At 39.4% G+C, this 21,091-nt stretch overlaps 1 protein-coding gene across 1 annotated transcript; it reads right to left on the reverse strand.

The window, feature by feature from the left end:
• Positions 1–4,705: 4,705 nt before the first annotated feature.
• On the reverse strand, positions 4,706–21,057 carry SLC30A4 (solute carrier family 30 member 4). Its single transcript, XM_042039324.1, has 7 exons — positions 20,469–21,057; positions 15,485–15,631; positions 10,968–11,121; positions 10,518–10,731; positions 10,114–10,219; positions 7,699–7,833; positions 4,706–7,028 (listed from the first exon to the last, which is right to left on the reverse strand). The coding sequence occupies exons 1-7, from the start codon at positions 20,857–20,859 to the stop codon at positions 6,874–6,876; spliced, it is 1,302 nt and encodes a 433-aa protein (XP_041895258.1). The 5' UTR covers positions 20,860–21,057; the 3' UTR covers positions 4,706–6,873.
• Between the last annotated feature and the right edge of the window lie 34 nt (positions 21,058–21,091).

Genomic DNA, 21,091 nt, shown 5'->3' on the forward strand with positions numbered 1-21,091 from the left:
GCAACCCAACAAAGAAGGGAGATGGGGGCAACACTCCAATTTTCTTTTTTTCATGCAGTAATGAAAGTTTGTGGTATAAGCTAGACAGGTAAAACATACCTTGTTTAAGAGAAAAATGACTGTAAAACCATCAGATGTCTTAGTTGAACTAAGTTGAACCGCACAACAGATCAATTAATGCTGCAGTCTGTAAAGGAAATTGGTGTTGGACCACCACAGATACAGTATGAGTCATACTTGGTTGCATGGTAATGTAATGGAGTCTAATGTTTCCCAGTTGCTATCTGCAGAACCCACATGATCTGGCTTTATGTTTTCTCCCCTCCTTCCTTTTTTTGCACACGAACACACCTTGTATCATAAACAAGATATGAACTCTTAAAAAATAAAAAAAATTAAAAAAAAAAAAAATCCAGGCAAACAACCCTGCAGTATGAATACCTCTACTTAGCCATAGCAGGTGGTGGGCTAATTGTTGAGATTTAATTTTGTTATTACTCCACCTCCATGAGCAGCTTCCTTCTAGCTCTGACAGATAAAATTAGGAATTGCCTCTTCTCTTGATCCTCTCCTCAGAGAATCTCAAATGTAGTAAGTCTGTGTAAGAAAAATATTCTGCTTTCATTGCTGCTTTACAAAGACACTTTATTAATAGAGTTAACGTAACGAGATATCCTACATAGCTATTCACAAGTGAGCATATCTAAAACATATCTTCATTTACAGCTAACTACCCATGAACCTTTAACTTTTGATAAGCAGAGAGTTACTTTCCTTTGAATTTTCTATTCTATGACTTGAACTTCGCTCTGTGGCAAGTTGAGGAAGCTAGGTTGCTTGAAAACCATCCTCACTGAGTCCATCTAGGTTCTATTTAAAGCAAATAGAAAGAAATAAACCAGTGTGTAACTGGTTGGGTAATTTCTGTTTCCAGTTTAAGGTGTGTGCAAAAGCTTAGAAAATACAGAATTGCTTAATAGCTTGAAGAAATGAAAGAAGACTTTACTGGAAGGAAGTTGTGGTTCTGAGTTCATCAGCCCCTGTCATCTGAATTTTCTCTCTCTGAAGTCTGTTCAACTAAATCCAAAACCACCACTGTACTAGCAATTGCAGTGTGTAAACATAACAATATTTGACATTTATAATTGTACCTGCTTACTTTAAAACAAAATTTTTTCCCTCACTTTATGTTTTTGATTGAAAGTGTCCTCTGATTCTTCACAAAAAAAGCAGAGTCAGCAATGCTTCAGATGGCAGCATCTGTTGTCTTGGAAACATGAATTCAGCACCCCAAAGAAGGAATACTTGTTTTCATAGAAACAAAGGGCTTGCTTGATAACTTACCTTGTTTGCATTTAATCTGTTCTAATTACATTTCAGGTATCTGTAGCCTCAACTAATTTCTACTCATATGATTTTTTTATTAGATGTTTCTAACTGGAGGAAGGCACTGGAGCATGTATTTTATGGTGTTTACCCGTATATGCCTTCAAGAAGTATCTAAACTCCTTCCCGGTAATAGATTAGCCAATCTGTGCTAGGTATGTGCTTTTCCTTATTGCATCCATGATAACGTTAAATCCCCCTCTGCTATTTTCAGGAAAAAAATAAGAAGGTTTGGTGGGGGCGTATTTTAGGTTGGGGGGTGTTTTGGAGTGTTTTTGCTGTTTCTTTACTTACTAATAAGACATTTCTAGAATGTGTAACAAATTATATTCCCTTGCCCGCGGCAAGTCCCCCTGGCCCTCCCCAGCGCCCAGCTGTTTGTTAACGCTGGGAACGGTGCGCCATCGTCTGGAGAAGTCGGGAACGGCCTGGAAGGCTCCCAGGTGAGGGGAGTCCTTGTCTGTACAGGTGTGTCAGGCTTGTTCCCACAGGGGGCTTGGAAACGAGAAATCAGTAAAAAAAAGGCAGAATATTTGTATGCTACACTGAACTATGGATCATCATCTTAACTATGAAAATGTTTGTTTACGGTGTTTATCTCAAAAATTCTGTTTTGAATTTAAAAGGCCAGATACTAGACTAAGGTAACTGGTTTTACTAGTTCACATTTCATCAGTTTATTTAGGGGTTTATTAAATAATTTCTTTGTGTGTGCTTTGGGAAAAAGAAATAGGAAGATTGCAGGGACTTGGATGCTCTTAATGCACCTATGATAAAAGCAAATTTTTAGTCTGCTTGCCATCTGGGTCCTTTTATTTAGTCATCAGCTGAACTAAAAATCCTGTGTACATCAGTACTTAGTTTACTATGTAAAACAATGCAAAACACACTCTGGACAGACAGCACTGACTGGTTTCACATACCCTCATGTACTGGCTGATAATGGTCCTGGAGAAACAACTTATCTTTTTACCATCTATAATAATAAGGCAATCATGAAGCAGTCATCTTAAGGATGAAATTATACTTTAACTTATGAAATGGCTTCTTTCCCCTACACAAATTGATGCCATAAAAGGTGTAAATCTTCATAGCTGTAATAAAAGCAGTTATTTTGTACTGCATATTTAGTACCGGTCGCTTTCAAACTGTGTGATACTGAGAAAAAACAATGGAGAAAAGGAAAGTAGAGATAAAAGAGCAAAAATTCTCAAAAGACCAAATATAATTATGAGGATACCATCATTTTACAGCTGTACACATAGAAGGCAGCTATACATGTGTTTGAAGAGCAGATTGCTGTGGAGGCTGCAGAGCAGTAAATGGAAAGGATCCATATTTATTCTAGTAGTTTCCAAAGTTGTGTCAGGTATTTCAGAGAAAGAAGGAGCATGTAGGGTCCTTCCTAGGGCATTCAGCTGTGGAAAATGGAATAAGAAGAGTAGAACAGAGCAGGATTTGCAAGCTCCAGAGCACAGAGACTGCCAGTGCCCAGCACAATTTGTTACAGAGGGGAGGATGGCGTGAAACTGGAAAGGGAATTAAGGGTGGAGAATGTGGAGGACATTTATCTTTTTTTTATGGTAGAAAGGGAATATAGAGGCTTTTAGATCAGGTCTTTCCTATGAATTAGCAACTTGGTGGCTGAAGGCTTTTTTTAAAATCTATCAATCAAAGAGGAAATGACCAGGCAAGGGCAAGCCTGTGGAGAGGACAGAATATGGCAAGAAAACAGAGAGGGAAGCTGAGAGCAGTGGCACAATGCAAAGAGCTGGTAAAACATGCCACTGCTGTGCTAACTCCTGCAAAAACTGAATGTCCTTGGAGCAACCAGCAAGAAAAAAGACCCTGGCAATGCCAGTTTGGATGGATAGAGGGAAATGAGCTGGATATTTCCAGGGGATTGTCCCCTATGCTTGAGATCCCAAGGGAACTTGTGCTCTGGCAATGGATTAGTTTATTGAACTAGGAAGCTGCTGCAGTATGTACCGTGTCTTTTACCCAACTACCCATCTTTGTTTATTACACTCTTGTAGTTATTTGTAGAGAGAAATGATGCTTTAACAGCCCTGCCCTGTGCAGTGCAGTGCAGTGTCCTCATGAGATCCCACCAAAATACCTGAACAAAATTCTTGCCACTCATTACTTGATGGGTGTCTTTTGGGTTTTTTGGTTCTGTGTCAGAAAATTACTTTTAAATGCCAGCCTACTGCTTTTCTGAGTCATTCTGTCACTTGGGAGTGATTCTGCAAGAAGTAGCAGATACGTACAGTAGTAAGATAATTGAAGACCAGATTCAAGTATGGCATTTTAAATGGTAATTCTGCTAGTGAAGAAAGAAATGCTGCTGGTATTGAAAAGACAAAATGGCAACACAATTAAAAACAAAGACCAAACCACATAATTGAGCAAGGAAAACATTCAGAAACAAAATATGTTTCTGATAATTTTCTTCTTAGGATAAGAACACTTCAGAAAGAAAGAGTGGGATGTGGGGGTTTGCAGTCTACTCATATGAAAATGTTTTATTGACTCATATGAGTAGGTTGTCATCAAAACTGTATCTGTGCTTCAGAAAAGGATGGGTGACAATCACAGATTTAGAAAGGAAAAACCTTCTCCCAATGTGGACTTTCAGAAGTGGCAGAATTTTCTCGGGATTTCATCTGTTCAATCAGCAAGAGCATTCCAGCACAGCTCTGGAAACCAGGGATACTAGTTGTGGAAACCTGCTCAGATCTTTCAAGTCTTTTGCTGAGAAAGAAGTCCTGTCAAGTATATGCATTTTCATTTCAAGCAGAGGATTTGTTAGAAGGAAAAGAATACTGTACGAGTGTGTAAACTATCTTAGCCACATGAAATAATCTGGTTTGGAAAGACACGAGACCTTATTTATAATAATGCCCCTTTTCTCTAAGCTGATACTGAAAATTATCTTGAAGTATCTATAAAAACTTACTGATTGTTTTCTTCTTTATTCTCATTTCATCTTCTGTTGCCTTTTCTCTGAACTTCCAGTCTACAGACCTTGGTAACAAGGGCCCCTCAAGGGTGTATGTAGGGTTTCAGGAATGTTTTGCCAGTTGCTTTATGGTGATCCTTCACCATACTTTGTCAACTTATATTTTCTAAAGTGCAATTGTTGCGTGTGAAATCACGAGTCTTAAATTGTTCTGACTAAAGATAGAGACTTAATTCTATGTGTAGCATCTGCAAACTGAGTTAAAGTTGAGTGTTCAGACATTTCAAAACACAGCTGCCCTAAGAATCAGATTGCTGTAACAATTCAAAGATGATGAGATAGAGAAATACAAATAAATATTTTATAAGACAATGTGAAGTTTAATAATTGATTTGATAAAACCCACAATAAAGCAACACACCTTTTTTTTCAATTAAACAAATGTATAGTAAATTATTAAAAAACTGCAAATACAATACATGTCTACTGTACTTCAACATCTAATTACATCGACTGTAAACCCCAATTTAATTAAAACCCATTTGAGCAGTAGTATGTGCAAAATACCTGTTGTTTGTGGTTTGGGGTGTTTTTGCCAGTAAGTTTGTAAGGATGGGATGCACATTTTTCACGAACTGTGATATGGCTTAATTAATGATAGTGTTTGTATTGCAGCATCACCTTCCCGAGCGCGGTGCTGCTTTTGAGCTGCACGTGCTCCCATGCTGTACACGGGTGTTCCCGTTTCTTGCCCAAACAGATACAAACACAGTCCAGTGTTATGTGCACTTTGTCCAAATTCACAATGTGCTGTCAGTTTTCATCAATAAAAATTCATCATGTGACCCCTACCTCCAAAAAAGGAAGAAGCCAAGATTGTTACCGCCAAATGCAGATACAAATCAGCCTGATGAAAATTCTAAAACAGACAATAGCTGAAGTATTCACAGCTGAGTATCACAATAACCTTAACCGGGCAAAAATTTTCCTTTCTGATGCACACAGAGAACTACTTTTCATATCAGTGAGAGTTCTGCATAAAGATGAAAGTACAGAATAAGCAAAAAATATTTGAAGCCAAGTTCTTCTCATCTTCTGAACTTTGTAGGTCGTATTTTTGCTGCCCTTAACTTCTTCAATGTCAATGACTTCAGAAGCAGATTAAATCTGAGCTTGTAGGTGTATGATACATTAGTGTCAAGATTTATTATCTTGTGTACATTCAAAATACAGGGGTTCCACAATGAGGCCAAACAGTTCCACTTCGTGGAGTCTGAGCTGTCCAGATGAACACACAGTCTTTTCAGGTTGCCTCCTCTCTGTAAATACAAAAGGCCCTTTCTGCCACTGTAGGTTGTTATGATATTGTTGTCCAACACCATTAGGTTACTGAGCTTGCTTGGATCTTGCTTTATTCATAAGCTAAGTAGTGGGAACTGCTATTGCAGTGGCATTCCTGTCAGGATGCTGCCATGCTGTGCTCAAAGCAAAGATGAAAAGGTCAGAGATTGTGATGGATGGAATTGTGCATCTCGATAACTTCTGCTCCCCACTTTCCTGTTGGATGCCCATCTCTGTAGATGGCATTTGAGAGTATTTCCATGTCAAACATCTATCATTTTACTTTTAAAACAAAACAATCATGGAAAAATGATCAATTACGGGACATTTATTAATTACAATTAGAATGCATGCTAATCAACTGGCCTTTTAACGTGAATCAAATGATGGTTTAGACATTCAAGATTATTAATAATAAAATTCATCTTACAAGTCAAAACTTTGTAAAATAAATAACCTGTCTCTAATGTATAAATCCTATTCTAAAATACATTAACGATAACTGATCACTTAAAACACTTTGGGTCCAGTGTTGAGTCTCTAGTTAAATACCAGAAGTCTGGGCAAGGATCTTCCTATCTGGATCTCTGAATGCCCAGATTAAAGCTAACTTTCTGGTCTGGGTACAGTAAATTCTGTATTTTGCAGTATCTCTGAAGAGACCGTTTCCACAAGAATTCAACTTAATGTATGTGTTAATAGTTTGAGATGCTGTATGAAAATTACTATTGTAAAAATACTGAATAATGAATTTGGGGATCATTATATAGTGTGCAACCCTGTTATGATCAGCATTAGAGACTTTTGAATGAAATACTGAATACTTGATGCTCTGTTTGGAGTGCAGGTACTTTGTGGTACGTAATGATTAAAGGACAATATTTGACTGTAATTTGTGAGGTATCTGCAGAGCTATGTTCCAGTTTGTAAACAATAATCCAAAAACAGCTTTGTCGCAAAATCATAATAAATTGAATAAACCAGTACAAGGGAGAGAGTGAAATACATGTTCTGTAGGGCAACCACTGCACTTTTTGCAGCACCAGTTCTCCCTGCTGCATGTCCCATGGAAAAATCCACATATTAATGGTTACTATTGGATAATTTTCATTTTGCATTTATTGCTCTCAGTCTTTGACTACATAAGGTAAAGAATAAGGCAGCAGTTCCCAAAACATACGAAATTAGGCACTGGAACTCTGACAACTCGCACAGGTTTTGCTCATTTCTTGTTTGTAACTCTGAAGCTGGACAGAGCACTTGTACATTCCAAACGTGTTCAGCAGCAGTTGTCGGGCCTTGGACTGAACATCTTCCCATTTAGATGAACTACCAGGAACTGGAAAATTAAGAAAATAATTAATAAATTCACTCTGTAAGAAACCTGGGCAATCCAAATGTTCTCAAACTTCTCACAGTGTCACCGATGAGAATAATTTTTGCTCCACTTGTTTATTAATTTAGTATTGTTCTTGTGGTCACTGTGTGACCTCTTTATTATAACTCTCTTTATTATTTTACACCTCTCTTGACAGAACTCTGTGTGTGTCTGACACTTTCCCCCAAAAACCTGAGCTTTCTTACTAAGAACTGATATTCGTAGTAAAATATATTCGTAGTATTGTTAGATGTCTGAATCAGCACATGTTTTGGCAAAACATTTCTTTTTCATATGTTAGATTGATCCATATTAGAACTTCACCCTTTCTTTCCCTAAGCATGTGAGAAAATTTCTGAGGAGAAATTTTGTGTTGCTTTTTTTTCCCCTACCCAAAGAATCTGCATTGGGTATTTTGGTATGAATCTATTTTATTTGCACAATTTTCATTTACACCATGTGTTTGTGGGCCAAGGTATTCTATTCCCTGCTGTACAAAACCAGAGTTAGTAGATTTTCTTTCCCCAGAATGATATTTCTTGGTTCAACTTAAATAATAATATGAAGAGGAAGTGGCAGGGTTTTTCCTACACTTGGATTTAATTTAGAATTATGCTATCCAGCAGCTTACCTAGTTGCAAGTGGACTATGGCAGTTGTTTTTCCTGCAGTGAGAGACCAAACATTTAAATCTTCTATAGAATAAACATCTTCAATTTTCATCAAGTCTTCCTTGATGCGATCCACGTTTAAGTGCCGTGGAACTCCTGTGATGCCAAACATGAGATAAAATTAATTCTGTCTTCTGCAAAGTTTCAGTAACCTTTAAAATGCCGTGACAGATCTCAATGTCAAAAAAAAATAGAATTTGTGCTGTTGGAAGTGATTTGTAACTTCCATGTTATCAACAGAAAATAATATGGAAATGAACCTGTTAAGTCCAGTATGGATACAGAAGTTGTACAGGAATTGCAGTGCTGTCTCAACTGGAATCTGTCCTGTCCAGAATCCACTCTCTGGCAACAGGCAACGTTAGATCCTTTGCAATTATGTAATTTTGTTGACAACTTTACTGCAGCTTCTAGCCCCTAGTAACTGCTTAGGCCAGACTCTAAGGCCAAAATCTGTTAAAAAATAAAATGCTAGGGCCTGTCTCCTGAAACTTCTCTTCAGCTACCTGGTATCATGTTCACAGGCTACAGTAATCCATGTGCAGTGGTCACCACAGAGGACTGTGTCTTACAGTGTGTCATCTCTGCAAATCAGAGATCAAGTCTTTTAGGTATTTTCAACAGCACCTCTGTAACTTAACCATCACCAGCCCTTTATCTGTACAAAGGGCAAAATCAAAATTTTAGATGATCAACATGGCTCAAAAACTAATACAAGTACCGAATAAACTCTTTCTGAGTAGTTTTGATTCTATAGTAGCTTTTATTGCTTATTTTCTAGTTTTATGGAGTTTCTTTAAATATACTATGAGGAGTCCAGCCACTTGCTTCTCAAATTTCTTCAGACTTTTTGCATGACTTCTCTGAACCTGCTGCCTTACTGTCTCTTAAATTATGTTAGTTCCATACTACCTCTTTTGAAAGTTCAGTGTCTAGGATTGTCTCATATGAAACAAAATTTTCCTTCTAGTGGAGACCATCAAAATTTATTTAGCTGATAAATAACTAGCTGTCTGGTATTTGTACAGCTTTCTTTTTCCCAGGAAAAATGGACTTAAATTCTCGTATCTACATGGTACTTGTGATGGGCTTCCATTCTGCTTTATAAATCTATATTAAAAGCTGGAATCTCATTGCTTGTGTTGGATAGCTATTTAATTTTTTAATTTAGCATTCTTAGTATAATGAGGAAGCTTAAGTTAATACTAAATGTTGATACAGCTTCAAGGGCCTTGATGTGCAGAAGCACTTTCCAGTACAAACACAAGTCCATTCTCTGGAGATCCTGAATTTGAGTTGGCAAAGTTCCCTAGCATGCATAAAGCCCATGTATCATCACTTTTAATGACATCATTAATTTAGAGATTTTTATGACAACTGGGATACCTATGCAAACAGCTACAACTCAAAACATCTGGAATCTGATACTTCATTAGTTTGTCTTATCTATTTTCTTCAGCTAAATCTATTGCCTTGGAGGGTTCTTCAGTGAATTTCATCATTTTTACCTTCTCAGTGAACTTCCACTTTGTTTGATTTTTTTTTTTTTTTAATCTTAAGTGACAGCAAAAGCACTTGACTGAAGATTCTGAGGTTTCTGATTTAACTTCATAACGTAATAAAAGTAAAGTCAATGATAATTCACATTAAACAGTTAAGAATGTGCAGTTAAAACCTAGGATTTTTCTCCCAGCCCTAACATTTCTACTTTCATAAAGTAATAGTACTAGATCAAGCAGTAATAGTTGGCATGTAAGCTATGATAAAGCAAAGGATGTTGCTGACATGTTTCCTTCTATGTCACAAGAGATAAGATCCTTCAGCCTATGTTCAGCTTTTTCTTCCCTTTTTTCTTCTTTTTACACCACTCTTAACTTGCACCTTCCCCTATGGGAACAGCAGATACACACAAGTAATTCAAAGTAATGCAATTGTGGAACGGGGAAGACAGGACAGGCATGAACCACGTGTCCAGCCATTTAGCTAAGCTTGCTTCCTCCTTTTACCTGCATTCACATTCATTTTAGCTGTACAAGTAATTAAAGTGAGAGTGTAGAACTGAGTCTGGGCAAATGTTCACTTGATTTAGCTGAGAGTCACTGCAGACACACAGGAAAGTTCTGTACATTTCACTTCCCCATCTCCTGATGGTAAAGAGTGTGCAGACATAGGACTTGTGTTGTTCTGGCCAAGTCAGACACCTAAAGACTGCTGCAATTTAGAGGAACCATAAAGAACCACCAGACTAAAGCAGCACCAATACAGACAGATCTCCAGGCACAACCCAGTTAGAGATGGTGATCATGATATCAAGAAAGGGCCAATGCTCACTGGTATTTGGCATGTAAGGTACTTCAGACTGGGCACAGATCTTACCTTCCAGAATAATAACTCCTGTGTCACACAGAATTCGAATTGTTGTAAAAACCACCAGTATGGAAAATACATATGTACATATAGGATCAGCAATCTTGTATTCTGGCTGCAAGGGAAATTTCACAATGTCAAAGGATGTACGAAAACAAGCTCCCTTACAAAAATGTGACTCAGAAAACACAGTTACTTCTAGTTCCAAATTTTATGAATAATTTTTTTTGCTTGAATAGTTAGAAAATATGTAATAGAAACAGTTTTGCTTATTTTGCATGAATGTATGAAGCTTATCATAAAATACCACAGATACTTTAAATAACTTATAAAACCAGGCCCCTTTTTACTTTAATCACCGGAGCTGAAATGCCAAGAATTGCCCCGTGCCTCCAGAAGAGGCCCCTCCTTACCTTAAAGCGGATGATGTAGGCAGCTACGAGCACCCCGATGCTCTGTACCAGGTCCCCCAGGGCATGGACAAACGCTGCTCTCACAGCCAGGCTGCTGTGTCCATGGCTGCTGCCCTGGGCTGTGTTTGGAGAGTTCGGCTGAGGTACGTGAGAGTGAGGGTGGGAATGGGAGTGGGAGTGAAGGTGGCCAGATTGATTCAGCAAAAACCCCATTCTGAAAGTGGAAGAAGAAAAATGCTTCAAGAAACAGGCTTTAGGGAGGATTTGTTGGTGTTTTTCATTTTAAACCAAGTAATTGAAAAAGTAGTATTCAGCGTAATTTCTTGTCTTATTTATGAAAATTCAGAGGTCCAGCAAAATTACATCCCAAGAGGAAGTTACAGGCCATGAATGAATTAGCAGCTTATTCAGAAATACATTTGTGAGTGTTAATGGAGAGAGAGATCTTACATTAAGTTAACTGCAACACCGACGGCTGCTGTGATGAGCATTATATCACCATTTATTTCATAGTCCATATGGATAGTTCTCTGAACAGCCTCATACAAGAGGAATGCCATAAGGATATAGACCAGCAGTACACTAATGATGGCTGACAGTACTTCTGCAAACAGAAAGGAAAAAATGTTATAAAAATGTGTCTCAGATCCATTTTTATTTCCAAATTAGAATGTGGACAGGGCCTTGTTTTAACTACTTTATGCATATTATACCTAATATAAACAAACAAGTTGCGTGGCAAATAAAACTTGTAAAATAGGATTAAGCAATGGAGTTTGTTCTAATCTACTCCTTCACATGTCCCTGTGATCAGTGTATACCTCAAATTATGTTTTCTCTGAAAACTTCTGCACAGGTGATGATCCTGACTTCTTCACACAGCCCAGAACATTTGCCTGAGAAGTCACAAGCAAAGGCCCTGTCCAGGGGTGAGGAGGACAGGTGATCTCAAACATCACCAGTCCACCCACAATAAGAGAAACAAAAGTTTAAGGTCCTACCACAAAGAAAATAGGTACTTCCAAATGGTCCACTTGATTGCTTTTATCATAAACTTACTTTTACCCTCTAGCTTCATATTCTTAAAACTATTGCTGTGCAGCAGCTGAAATGTAACAAAATAAAAGCAATACAGCTGACAGAGAAAACATTAGCCCAGTTAATGATTGTCCCAGTTATAAGCAAGTTAATACAGGGCTTTACAAAAAGCACTGGGAAAACCTTAATGCTCACTCCATTGTATTGCATGTAAATCTGCAGCCATGCCTGAGTAATCTGTGATCATTATGCATAATGCTCATTACTGTCACTTGCCAGATGGATCACTGGGATCTCAGCCTTCCTCTGCAAACTCAGAGGTGGAATTAATTTACTTGGAATTGTAATGGTTGTTCTTCCCCCTAGTTCCACACGTTGCCCTGATTTCCTCCCCAGTAAGGGCAAAGTTCTGCCCTTGGCTATACCATAGCTCTATGAACACTCATCTGAGAATTGCCTCTGTTCTCCCTCTGCTTTGAATCTGTCAGCATGCAGTACAACTTTGGTTACTGCAGTTGTCATTTCTAACTCAGAAGTGGTTTAGTTTTATTTATTGAGTATTACAGAAAAAAAACCCAAAATGCAGTTATATCAGCATTTTGATAGCACCAAAATCACTTGATCCATACACTGAATTATTAGCATCATTATGGGAGAAGACACTCACACCAACGCATTCAGCTGCTGGGTTGTGTGTCAATGCCTGGATGAGGAACAGCATTACCAGGCAGTAACAAGGCTCTGAAAGGGAACTGTCACAATCTGAGATGATTTCAGAGCAACTTGAAAATTCTGGAAATATCCCTGCAAATGGAAGTGATCTTTACGAAGCTGGCAATGGCCTTAAAAATAGACAATACATTGCTTAGAAGGTTTTCCAGAATGCTTTTTTAAAAACTTGTCAAGCCATAGCATATTAGCATTTACCAGAGAAACAACACAGTGTGCTTTTACAATCTAAACCCATGTTATCTGCAATGGAAACCAGTGTTTTCCTTGCAGTTTCTTCCACAGTCACTGTCATGTCAGCATTGTAAATCTGGCTGAGATCTTTCACTTCTTGTGAAATGAACTGTGCACTGTTTCAGTGGACTGTCTGATTCTGTCATTACTGACATTGTCTCTGCAGCAATGGAAAAGTGCCAGGTTCCATATCTATGCTTAAATCTGCTCAGTGTCTTGCTGAAAAGGAGGTATCTGCACTTGGTGGTGAAACTGAACTATTTTTGGCTTCAAGAATTTAATTCTTTTTCAACATGACTGCAATTTCCATTATTTTGTCTTCACTTTTCTAACCCATTCTTAAATCTGTCAGCTTCCTTTTCACCACTGAAAATGGAATAAAACTGAAGATGGAACTTATATATTATGTATGCAAGGAGAATTCAAATAAATGAAAATTAGCACTAACTTCTTTCTGGAATTCAACTAGATAACTAACAGGTCTGTTGCTTTTACAAAGCAATGTTTATGGGAACAAGTTTGAAAATTCATCATTCTAAAACTAAAATAATGAGTACCAGAAACATTGTTCTTTAGAACATTTTCATGCCTGCTGAATGTATGGATTATCTTAAAACTAAATGCAAAGCAGGTCAGTGATGAGACAGTTCTTGCACGTATTCCCAGCTTTAAAAAAATGCTCCACATCTTTTTCTGACAGATGCCCAATCTGTACCCTATTTTTAACATCCCGACATGTTTTAACATCTCTCTTGTGAAATTTAAGCTATTCTTGAACTGGTATTATTTGCTGACAAGCTTCTTACATATAGGTTACTTGGAAAAACGTGTTACAATGAGGATATACCCTAGAAACTGCTTTGTTCCATTACCAGCACTCACTGATGTGTGAAACTGGGCCCTCAGGCCACAGCATTCAGACTGGGTGCCTAAAATCAGGCAAATAAATTTCACAAATGTGATTTTAAAAAGACTGTGTGTAGTAATTTTGAACCATCCCATCTGCATTTTGGGGGTCCCTGGCAAGGCCTTTACCCACTTCCTCTTCCCTAGTGCAGCACGGAAACTCTTCTGCCCAGCCCCAGGCTCTCCTCCTCCTCCTCCAGAGAGCTGCACTGCTGCTACTCATGCAGGATGGTTGAAGTAAAAAGGAACCCTGGAAATTGTGTAGTCCTGCTCAAAGGAGGATCAACTACAGCAGGTGGCTCAGGGCTGCTTCCAGGTGAATTTCATGTATTTCCAACTGAGGACACTCCACAACCTGTTCTAGTCCTTGACCACCTACTGGCACTGGGAGCAGAAAAGGAGCAAGTGTTGCAGAACTGAGAAGCTTCTCTCCTAGGGAGAAGGGCAGTACAGACTAATTTTATGGGCCACATCTGGCCCACGGACCACCACTGGACTAGTCTGACTAGTATTTTTCTTGGCAGTAAAATGGAAAGAAAAAAATATATAGAAAATGAGGTGGCAGGAATCCTCAGGGATTTCTTCTTTCACATTAATTGCAAAGTCAGCGAAAATTTACAGGACTGAGCAAGATTTTAATGGTTAAGCAAGTTCCTTTTATTCTTCTTAAGATACACCCCTGTTTTAATCTAGGCCATGGCATGTTCAAGGTATATGCTATTTGGTTTTAGAAAAGTTACAAAGACATAGAAACTACCCAAATGATTTTGAAATAGGGTTAAAGCATGTATAAATGCTAACAAACATCCTTCTGCAGAGTATGAGCAAATGCCAGGGGCATGCCTGCAAGGTCAGGTTTCAGTATCAGGGGAGCTCCTATCACAAAATTAAAACTTAATGAAAGAAAAGTTTGTAATGGGAAATGCTGGCATTGCTAATGCTTTCTTGCTAGAGCCCCAGAGAGCTTAGCTAGTGTACAGAGTTATGCATTCATGCACTAGTGACTAACTGATGACAAATGACAAGGAGTGATGGAGTTGTTGAATTCTACTGCTGTTCTAGCAGCAAAAAATAAGAATTGCAAATAGTGACTACACAAGATTGAAATTCCTTGGAAAATGTATGCTGTAGAGTGTCATAGAAAACAGGTAGAAAACTGTGACACTAGAAATTATCTATTTCATGAAAAAGAAACTTTGAAGCTTTTGCTAAAATGTCTACAGACTTGCAGCTGCATATTATGGATTATTATATCCAGTTAGCAGCCACATGAAAACACCCTTTATCATCATTACATTTCCAAACATGAAGTAAGAAATCCTGAAAATATTCTTCCAAGGGTTAGTCCATAATTCTGTTTATACTTCTTTTTACAGACACCTAAACTGGACAGAGGTTAAGTAACTTGCTGTATTTTGCAAACCATGGGAAATTTTGACCTCAGCTTTCTGTAGTTCGGGGAATGCAAAAGGAATACTGATTTATACGACTTCTGGCAGGGCAGAGCTCTCTAATAATATGTTCTACATAACTTCTTAGTAGGGGATTAAAATGTAATTTTTCACATTGAATAGGACCTTTTACCAGTATCACAATTCTGCTGAAGTCAACAAGATTTTGTAAATCCTGGGTACTGGCAATAATCTGTTGTGAACAACAATGGGCTGCCATGCACAGCTCCTGCACCAACAATGTCATCATGAATTCCATTCCCCAGCCTCCCTCTTCAAGATGGAAGGTGAATCAAGCATTCAGGATTTAACTCTGACTCTGCTAAGTCCTAGTTGACAGAGATGGAGAGACTTGCCCTGCTCCCAGTGAATGAAATTCTGCCATCAAACTTTTGGCCAAGTTGTTGGTTTTTTTTCAGTCTATTCACTTGTGGGAATACAAGCTAAGTAGTGTATCCACAATGGCCAGAAAGGACATTAAGAGTCAGTTAAAGCAACTCTTAGGTTTGTTGCTACTTTCTTTCTAGCTACCTATTCTTCTAGAATTAGGTGCTCTTTACAGTTGTTGCTTAACATACTCTTTAATAGCAAAATCTGCTATCTACATACCTAAACGATGAAATCCAAAAGTGAACCTCTTTGTCGGGGATTTTGCAGACAGCCAGAGAGCGAGGAGGGTCAAAATAATACCACTAAGGTCAGTTAGCATGTGAAGTGCATCTGTCATAATTGCTAGACTGTTAGCAACATAGCCACCTGAAAACACAATTGGAAAAGTCAGGACACATGACACTTTTAATTATTTTACGTAATATCTTCTTGCATAGCTTACAGTTATTTCTTTTCAGAATAGTGCAGTAAGTACATGAGAGCCCTTCTCATACTCACTAAACATGAGGAGGTTTTGCCATTACAAGAAAAATGCCTTGCTATAATTTAAAGCTACCATAGTTAGAAGTGCAGTCAAGTGTGCTTTCTATTAAGAGTAACATAGAAAGGATTCACTCCTGTAATTCTAACAGAGACTACTTGCATTATAACGTTTGCATGATCAGGTCCAAACAGTATCTTTTCTCTACATATTACTGCACATGTGTTTAATCAACTGATTCTTTTCTTAAACTACATCTGTTAAACATTCTGACATTACAGAACAGGAACAGAAGTCCAAAGATTCAATGACCAGGAAATTTACCCTGTCCCCTTTTTATTTTTATTACGTTATCTTTTAACCTTAATTATTCCCTGTCCTGGAAGAAGCGTGTACGTTCTGCCAATATCTATTGCAGACAATGACTTTCAGTTGTACAGCATTTTTCTTTGTTATTACCATAATTTTTTCTTGTAATTATGAGCTGCATTGAGACAAATAACCTGAGATCAAAGGTGAATATCTTTGTTCCAATTCAACTGCTAGTGCTACTATTGGATGGGTGAGAGATTTAAACAGCACACCTCTTGCTTAAGTATCCCTTATACAAAGGGGAATCAAGGACAAGGCTGTGTTGTCTTCCATATGCTTGAAGGTAAGCCCATTATCTCAGAAAAGATCACATCTTCAGTGTCAGCTCAGCTATGATTTGGTTTCTCTTTTTACCTTGAGATTGTCGTGCAGCCTGTAAATTGTACTGAGCAAAGTGTGCAGCTGGTGTGCCATTTGGCAGGCTTCAGGCTCCAACTAACATTTCAAATAAAGAAATCTTCGTATACAATTAAAATTGTCTTAGTGAAGAGGCTGACCAGAAGAAATAGCAAAGGGCAATTCACAACTGGCTGATTGCTTTTAAGACTAGTCATAAAACCTGTGTGTGTGGCTGTGGGTGTTCTTATGTACACACCTGCAGACAGAGCTACTCTTTCCTCCCCAGCCAAACACGGAGCACAGTTGGTACTGCAGTACTATTTGTGCTGTGGGTAACTACCAAATGCACTACATTTCAAACAGCTCCTTTCCTCCAGTCCCTTTCTTCAATTGTTCAGAACTTTCTATGTCAAATTCTTCTGAGGCTGAAATTCTCCAAAAGGCCATCACAGCTCAAAAACAATGAGTTTTTAAGATTTAGCAATTCAGCGGCTTTTTAAGTAAAATGAGTTACGCCTTTCCTTTCTGAATTAATTTTTGTTCTCCCATAATTTAAAAAAACATTACTTAGAAAAGTGCAACTCAGCCTCTTTTATAGTCAACAGAGAAGAAACAATAATTTATATCCAAGGACATTTAGTTCAGCAGTTTATACATATCATTATCTATAGTATATATGTTGATTCATATGCATTAATTTTGAGAATCACTTCAGTCCAAGAAGAGTCAATTCCACTTCAGCTAGCCTCTTACTTTTAAAGACTTTCAAAATAAAATTATAAGGAAGGAATTCAGGTACTGAAGCTAAACATAGTGCAGCATGTGGATTAAGAAACATAATTGCCATTTATGGAATTCTGAAATCAAAGGTTCTCTGTTTCTAAAGGTATCGGTTCATCGCTCGGTTAAAGGTACTGCCTAGGGGATGTTTAAATACAATTGGCAACTTGGAAAAAAAGACATCTATAACCTTTACAAATAGACAGCTTGATGGCTCACCACTGTTTTCAGTGACCCGTGAAGGACAGCAGTTCTCCTCATGGATGATCAATTAGAAATCTCTAAACATAGCTGAAGACATCAAAACCCTGTCAGAAAAGCTAATTAGGACTTGCAGTGTGTTTTTCATTTCTTGATGCACAATGGTTTCCCCAAAGTGTAAATTGTTATCTGGCTGTTCATCAAACTAAACAGCAAACACTGAGATAGGCTGGGGTAATGGGTTTGGAAAAAATATGCCAATCAAGATTTCATGAAAAAAGCTGCTGAAACAAGATTTCCTTCATCTTGACATTGGTAACAGACAGCAGAAAGACTTTTAGTGAAAAAAATTGTCTGAAAGAGTCTTCTGCCTTTTCCCCATAAACTCAAATCTGTCAAAGATCATAGAAGGAAGTCAGTTTAAATGTCCTATATGATCAGAGTTTCCCAAATACCTGAGCTTCAGATCAATTCATAAAGTTCGGAAATTTGAAACCAACCATAGAGAACATAGTACAGGGCTGGAGTGAAGTAAATTAAGCAGGTGGGGCACTGACCCAGGACTTGGGGGCTATATCTCTAATTACTCTTCTGCTGATGATTACTTGCCCTGTGACAAGTCATTCAGGTCGAGATCCACAGAAGCACAGAGATATCCAAACCCTCTGATTATTCTCTGTGGAAGATGGATGCCTGAATATTTTATGGGTCTGGCCCTCAATGCTCTCTGATTCTATGCCCAAAGAACAAAATATGACTGGAAGCAGCACACCCAGACCCAAGGAGGACGAGCCACAGTACAGCACTAACACTCTGTACAGACAAATTCAGCCTGCACAAGTCCTGACTGTATGGGAAGAACAATAGATGATGTGACAGTGATGAGAGAGTATTTTTACTCTCAACATCTATTATTTCTAGAGCTCTCCCTGCACTAGCTATGGAGATGTCTACAACTGCATGAATCAGATCCAAAGCCCCAGTAGAAACACTCCCAGTGACTGGAGCATCAACCTGCCAACAGCTTGGACATTATTCAGTAAGAGGCCCTTCAGATGAACTAAATTCAGTGTACATCAGAACTCTGATAGGAACACAATCAGTTAACATCACTCTCATGTTAAAGGATGTCTAAGCCTAAAATACAACACTATTGCTTATCAAATTTACCTGAGTTCATGCTGAACTAAAATCTCAGCCAGAGAACAAAACATGGAGCCAGGGGGCAAATGGAGGCGTTCAGCCAAATCCCCACAACCAGTTTGACACATAGTGCCTTAGCCATAATAAGCTGATGTATTGTGGCAGTGTTATTAATGACCAGCCACACACTGAGACATGCTGAAGGGCAAACCCACTTTTTTTCTATTAACCCATGTTCCTGAAATAAGGCCCCAAATAAAACTGGGGCAGACACAGTCAATAGTCTGGTCTTTCTCTGACAAATGGAACATTCATTCTAGGGGTTTTCTTCCCCTACGTCTGTGGGACAAACTGCATTATTTATCCTCTAGCAATCATTTTGCTTCCTATCCATCTTGCACAAATTTGTCTTAAAGACACAATTCACAGCTGTCCTAGCAAAAGCATCCAAGAGCATGAGCTCAAGCTCACTTCACAAGAGCACTCAATTGACTTAATTTGCAGAAGTCAGGAGGAGGATGTGGGTCCCATGCTACTGTTCTTCACTTCCAGAAAGTTTTTATGATTTGATTTTTTTTTCATGTTTGAATTATGGCAAGTAATTAATCTGATTAGCTCTGATTCAGACTTGAATGTTGAAAATAAAGAAATTTAAAAGCAATTAATTGCAATGGAGAGACCTGGCTCAACATACACATCAATGTAGTGGCACTGTGTAGTGCTCCCCACAACTCCAAATCAGGGGACAGTGGATGAGAGCGTTTAAGCATTTTTCAGGAGGCTGAGTCACACCCAGCAGACACTTGCGCTGCATGGCATGGATGTATCCAAAAAAACAAATAGTAACAGGACACAGGAAATGAGATTAAAAGATAAATACTGAATTTTGTAAAAATGATTAGACAATGGCCAAGTCATAACATTTAACAGCTAATCTATGCATCTCAGGGACACTCATTTTATTTCAAGTCTATGCTGCTATAGCTTATTAGATAAAGCACAGTTGTTCAGTACAGACTGGTGTATAATGCACAGGTCTCCTCATCCTGCACGGTCATTAGGAGGGAGCAATAAAAGCTGAACTTGAGCAATAGGTTCACTCTTCTGACCAACAATCAGATCTTTATATAGGAACTCATTTTCAGGTAAAACCCCACTATACTTCTGCAAATACTAACAAAAACTACAAATAATTTAATGCGACTACTTGGTATTCTTACACGTTGTAGCAGAAGGTGTTAAAATAGCACTTTAATTGACTGTGCTCGTATGATTTATGTCTGGATGGAGCACATGCTAGTCCAGAGCACAGCAGGACATCAAGAAGTTCTCAAGAGAGTGACTTTTTCACTGGATTGCTGTTGATAGCTCAGGACTTGTCTTTTCAGTTCTAAGTAACATGTGTATTGCTGTATCTGGTGAATAAGGACAAATACCCCCCCAATATTACTTTTGTTCTTATGGTAATGTCACATTTGAAACTCTATTACCCTCTTTTTCTCTTGTTGCAAACACATCAAGATTTTAGGGCAATGATCAAACAATGCTGTGACTGAAATTGTTCATGCCACTTCTCCTTTGTTAAAAACACCTTAAAAACTTAAAAGGACAAATAAAAAGCCATTAGACAAAGAAAAACATGCATATTTAATACCACTTCGGGGGATTGGTAAGAGATTCAGGAAAGAGAAGTTCCAAATTCTTTCATGGAAAATACAGGTGGACTTTATTCCCTCTCACTCTCTGCACGTGCAGCTCATCTCTGTGGTCTCTCTAGTGGACTGATGGTTTCTCTCAGCAAATACCTTTTCAAAGCCACGGCCGGAGCAGGGTGACGAGCTGTGAGGCACCATGCCGGAGGGACGGCACAGAAGGCCCCCGACTCACCTATGAGCTCCCCCGTCATGAAGAGGAGGTAGAGAAGGGCAGCGAGCGTCAGCCGCTTCTTCACCTTCCTCTGCTTGGAGCGCTCCCGCCGGCTGCTGCAGCCGCTGCAGGGGTCCGGCCGGCTGGCCCGGGCGCTGCGCAGGGCGATGTCCCGGTCCAGCAAGGACTCATCGTCGGACGCCAGCCCCGGGGACGCCCCGTTCACCGGCGTGTCCGGGGCCGCCTCCGAGCCGTCGTCCGCCACCACCACGCGCAGCTTGTTAAACCTGGGGAAGTCCTCGTCTCCCACCTCGTCCGAGAAGTCAAAGGCACTGGAGTCGTTCAGGAACAGGGGGTCTTCGCTCCTGCCTAGCAGGGACTTGATGCTCGTCCAGAGCCCGGCCCCAGCCATAGCGGCGGCGCTCGGGGGCCTCGCGGGGCGCGGCCGACCCCCGAGCAGCCCGAGCGCGGCTCCGCTGGCGCAGCTGTGCCCTCGCAGGCGGCGCCCCGACCGCTCGTCGTCCCGTCAGGGCATGTCCCCTACATCGCCCCGCCGGGCCCTGCGCAGGCCGGACGGAACGCGGCGCGGGGCTCCGGCGCGGAGCGCCCCGGCACCGCCGGCCCACAGCGCCGCCTCCGCGCCG

This window comes from Corvus kubaryi, unplaced genomic scaffold, assembly GCF_017639235.1.
Source record: "Corvus kubaryi isolate FWS band 111438036 unplaced genomic scaffold, C.kubaryi_AGA036_p1.0 37394, whole genome shotgun sequence".
Lineage (NCBI taxonomy): Eukaryota > Metazoa > Chordata > Aves > Passeriformes > Corvidae > Corvus > Corvus kubaryi.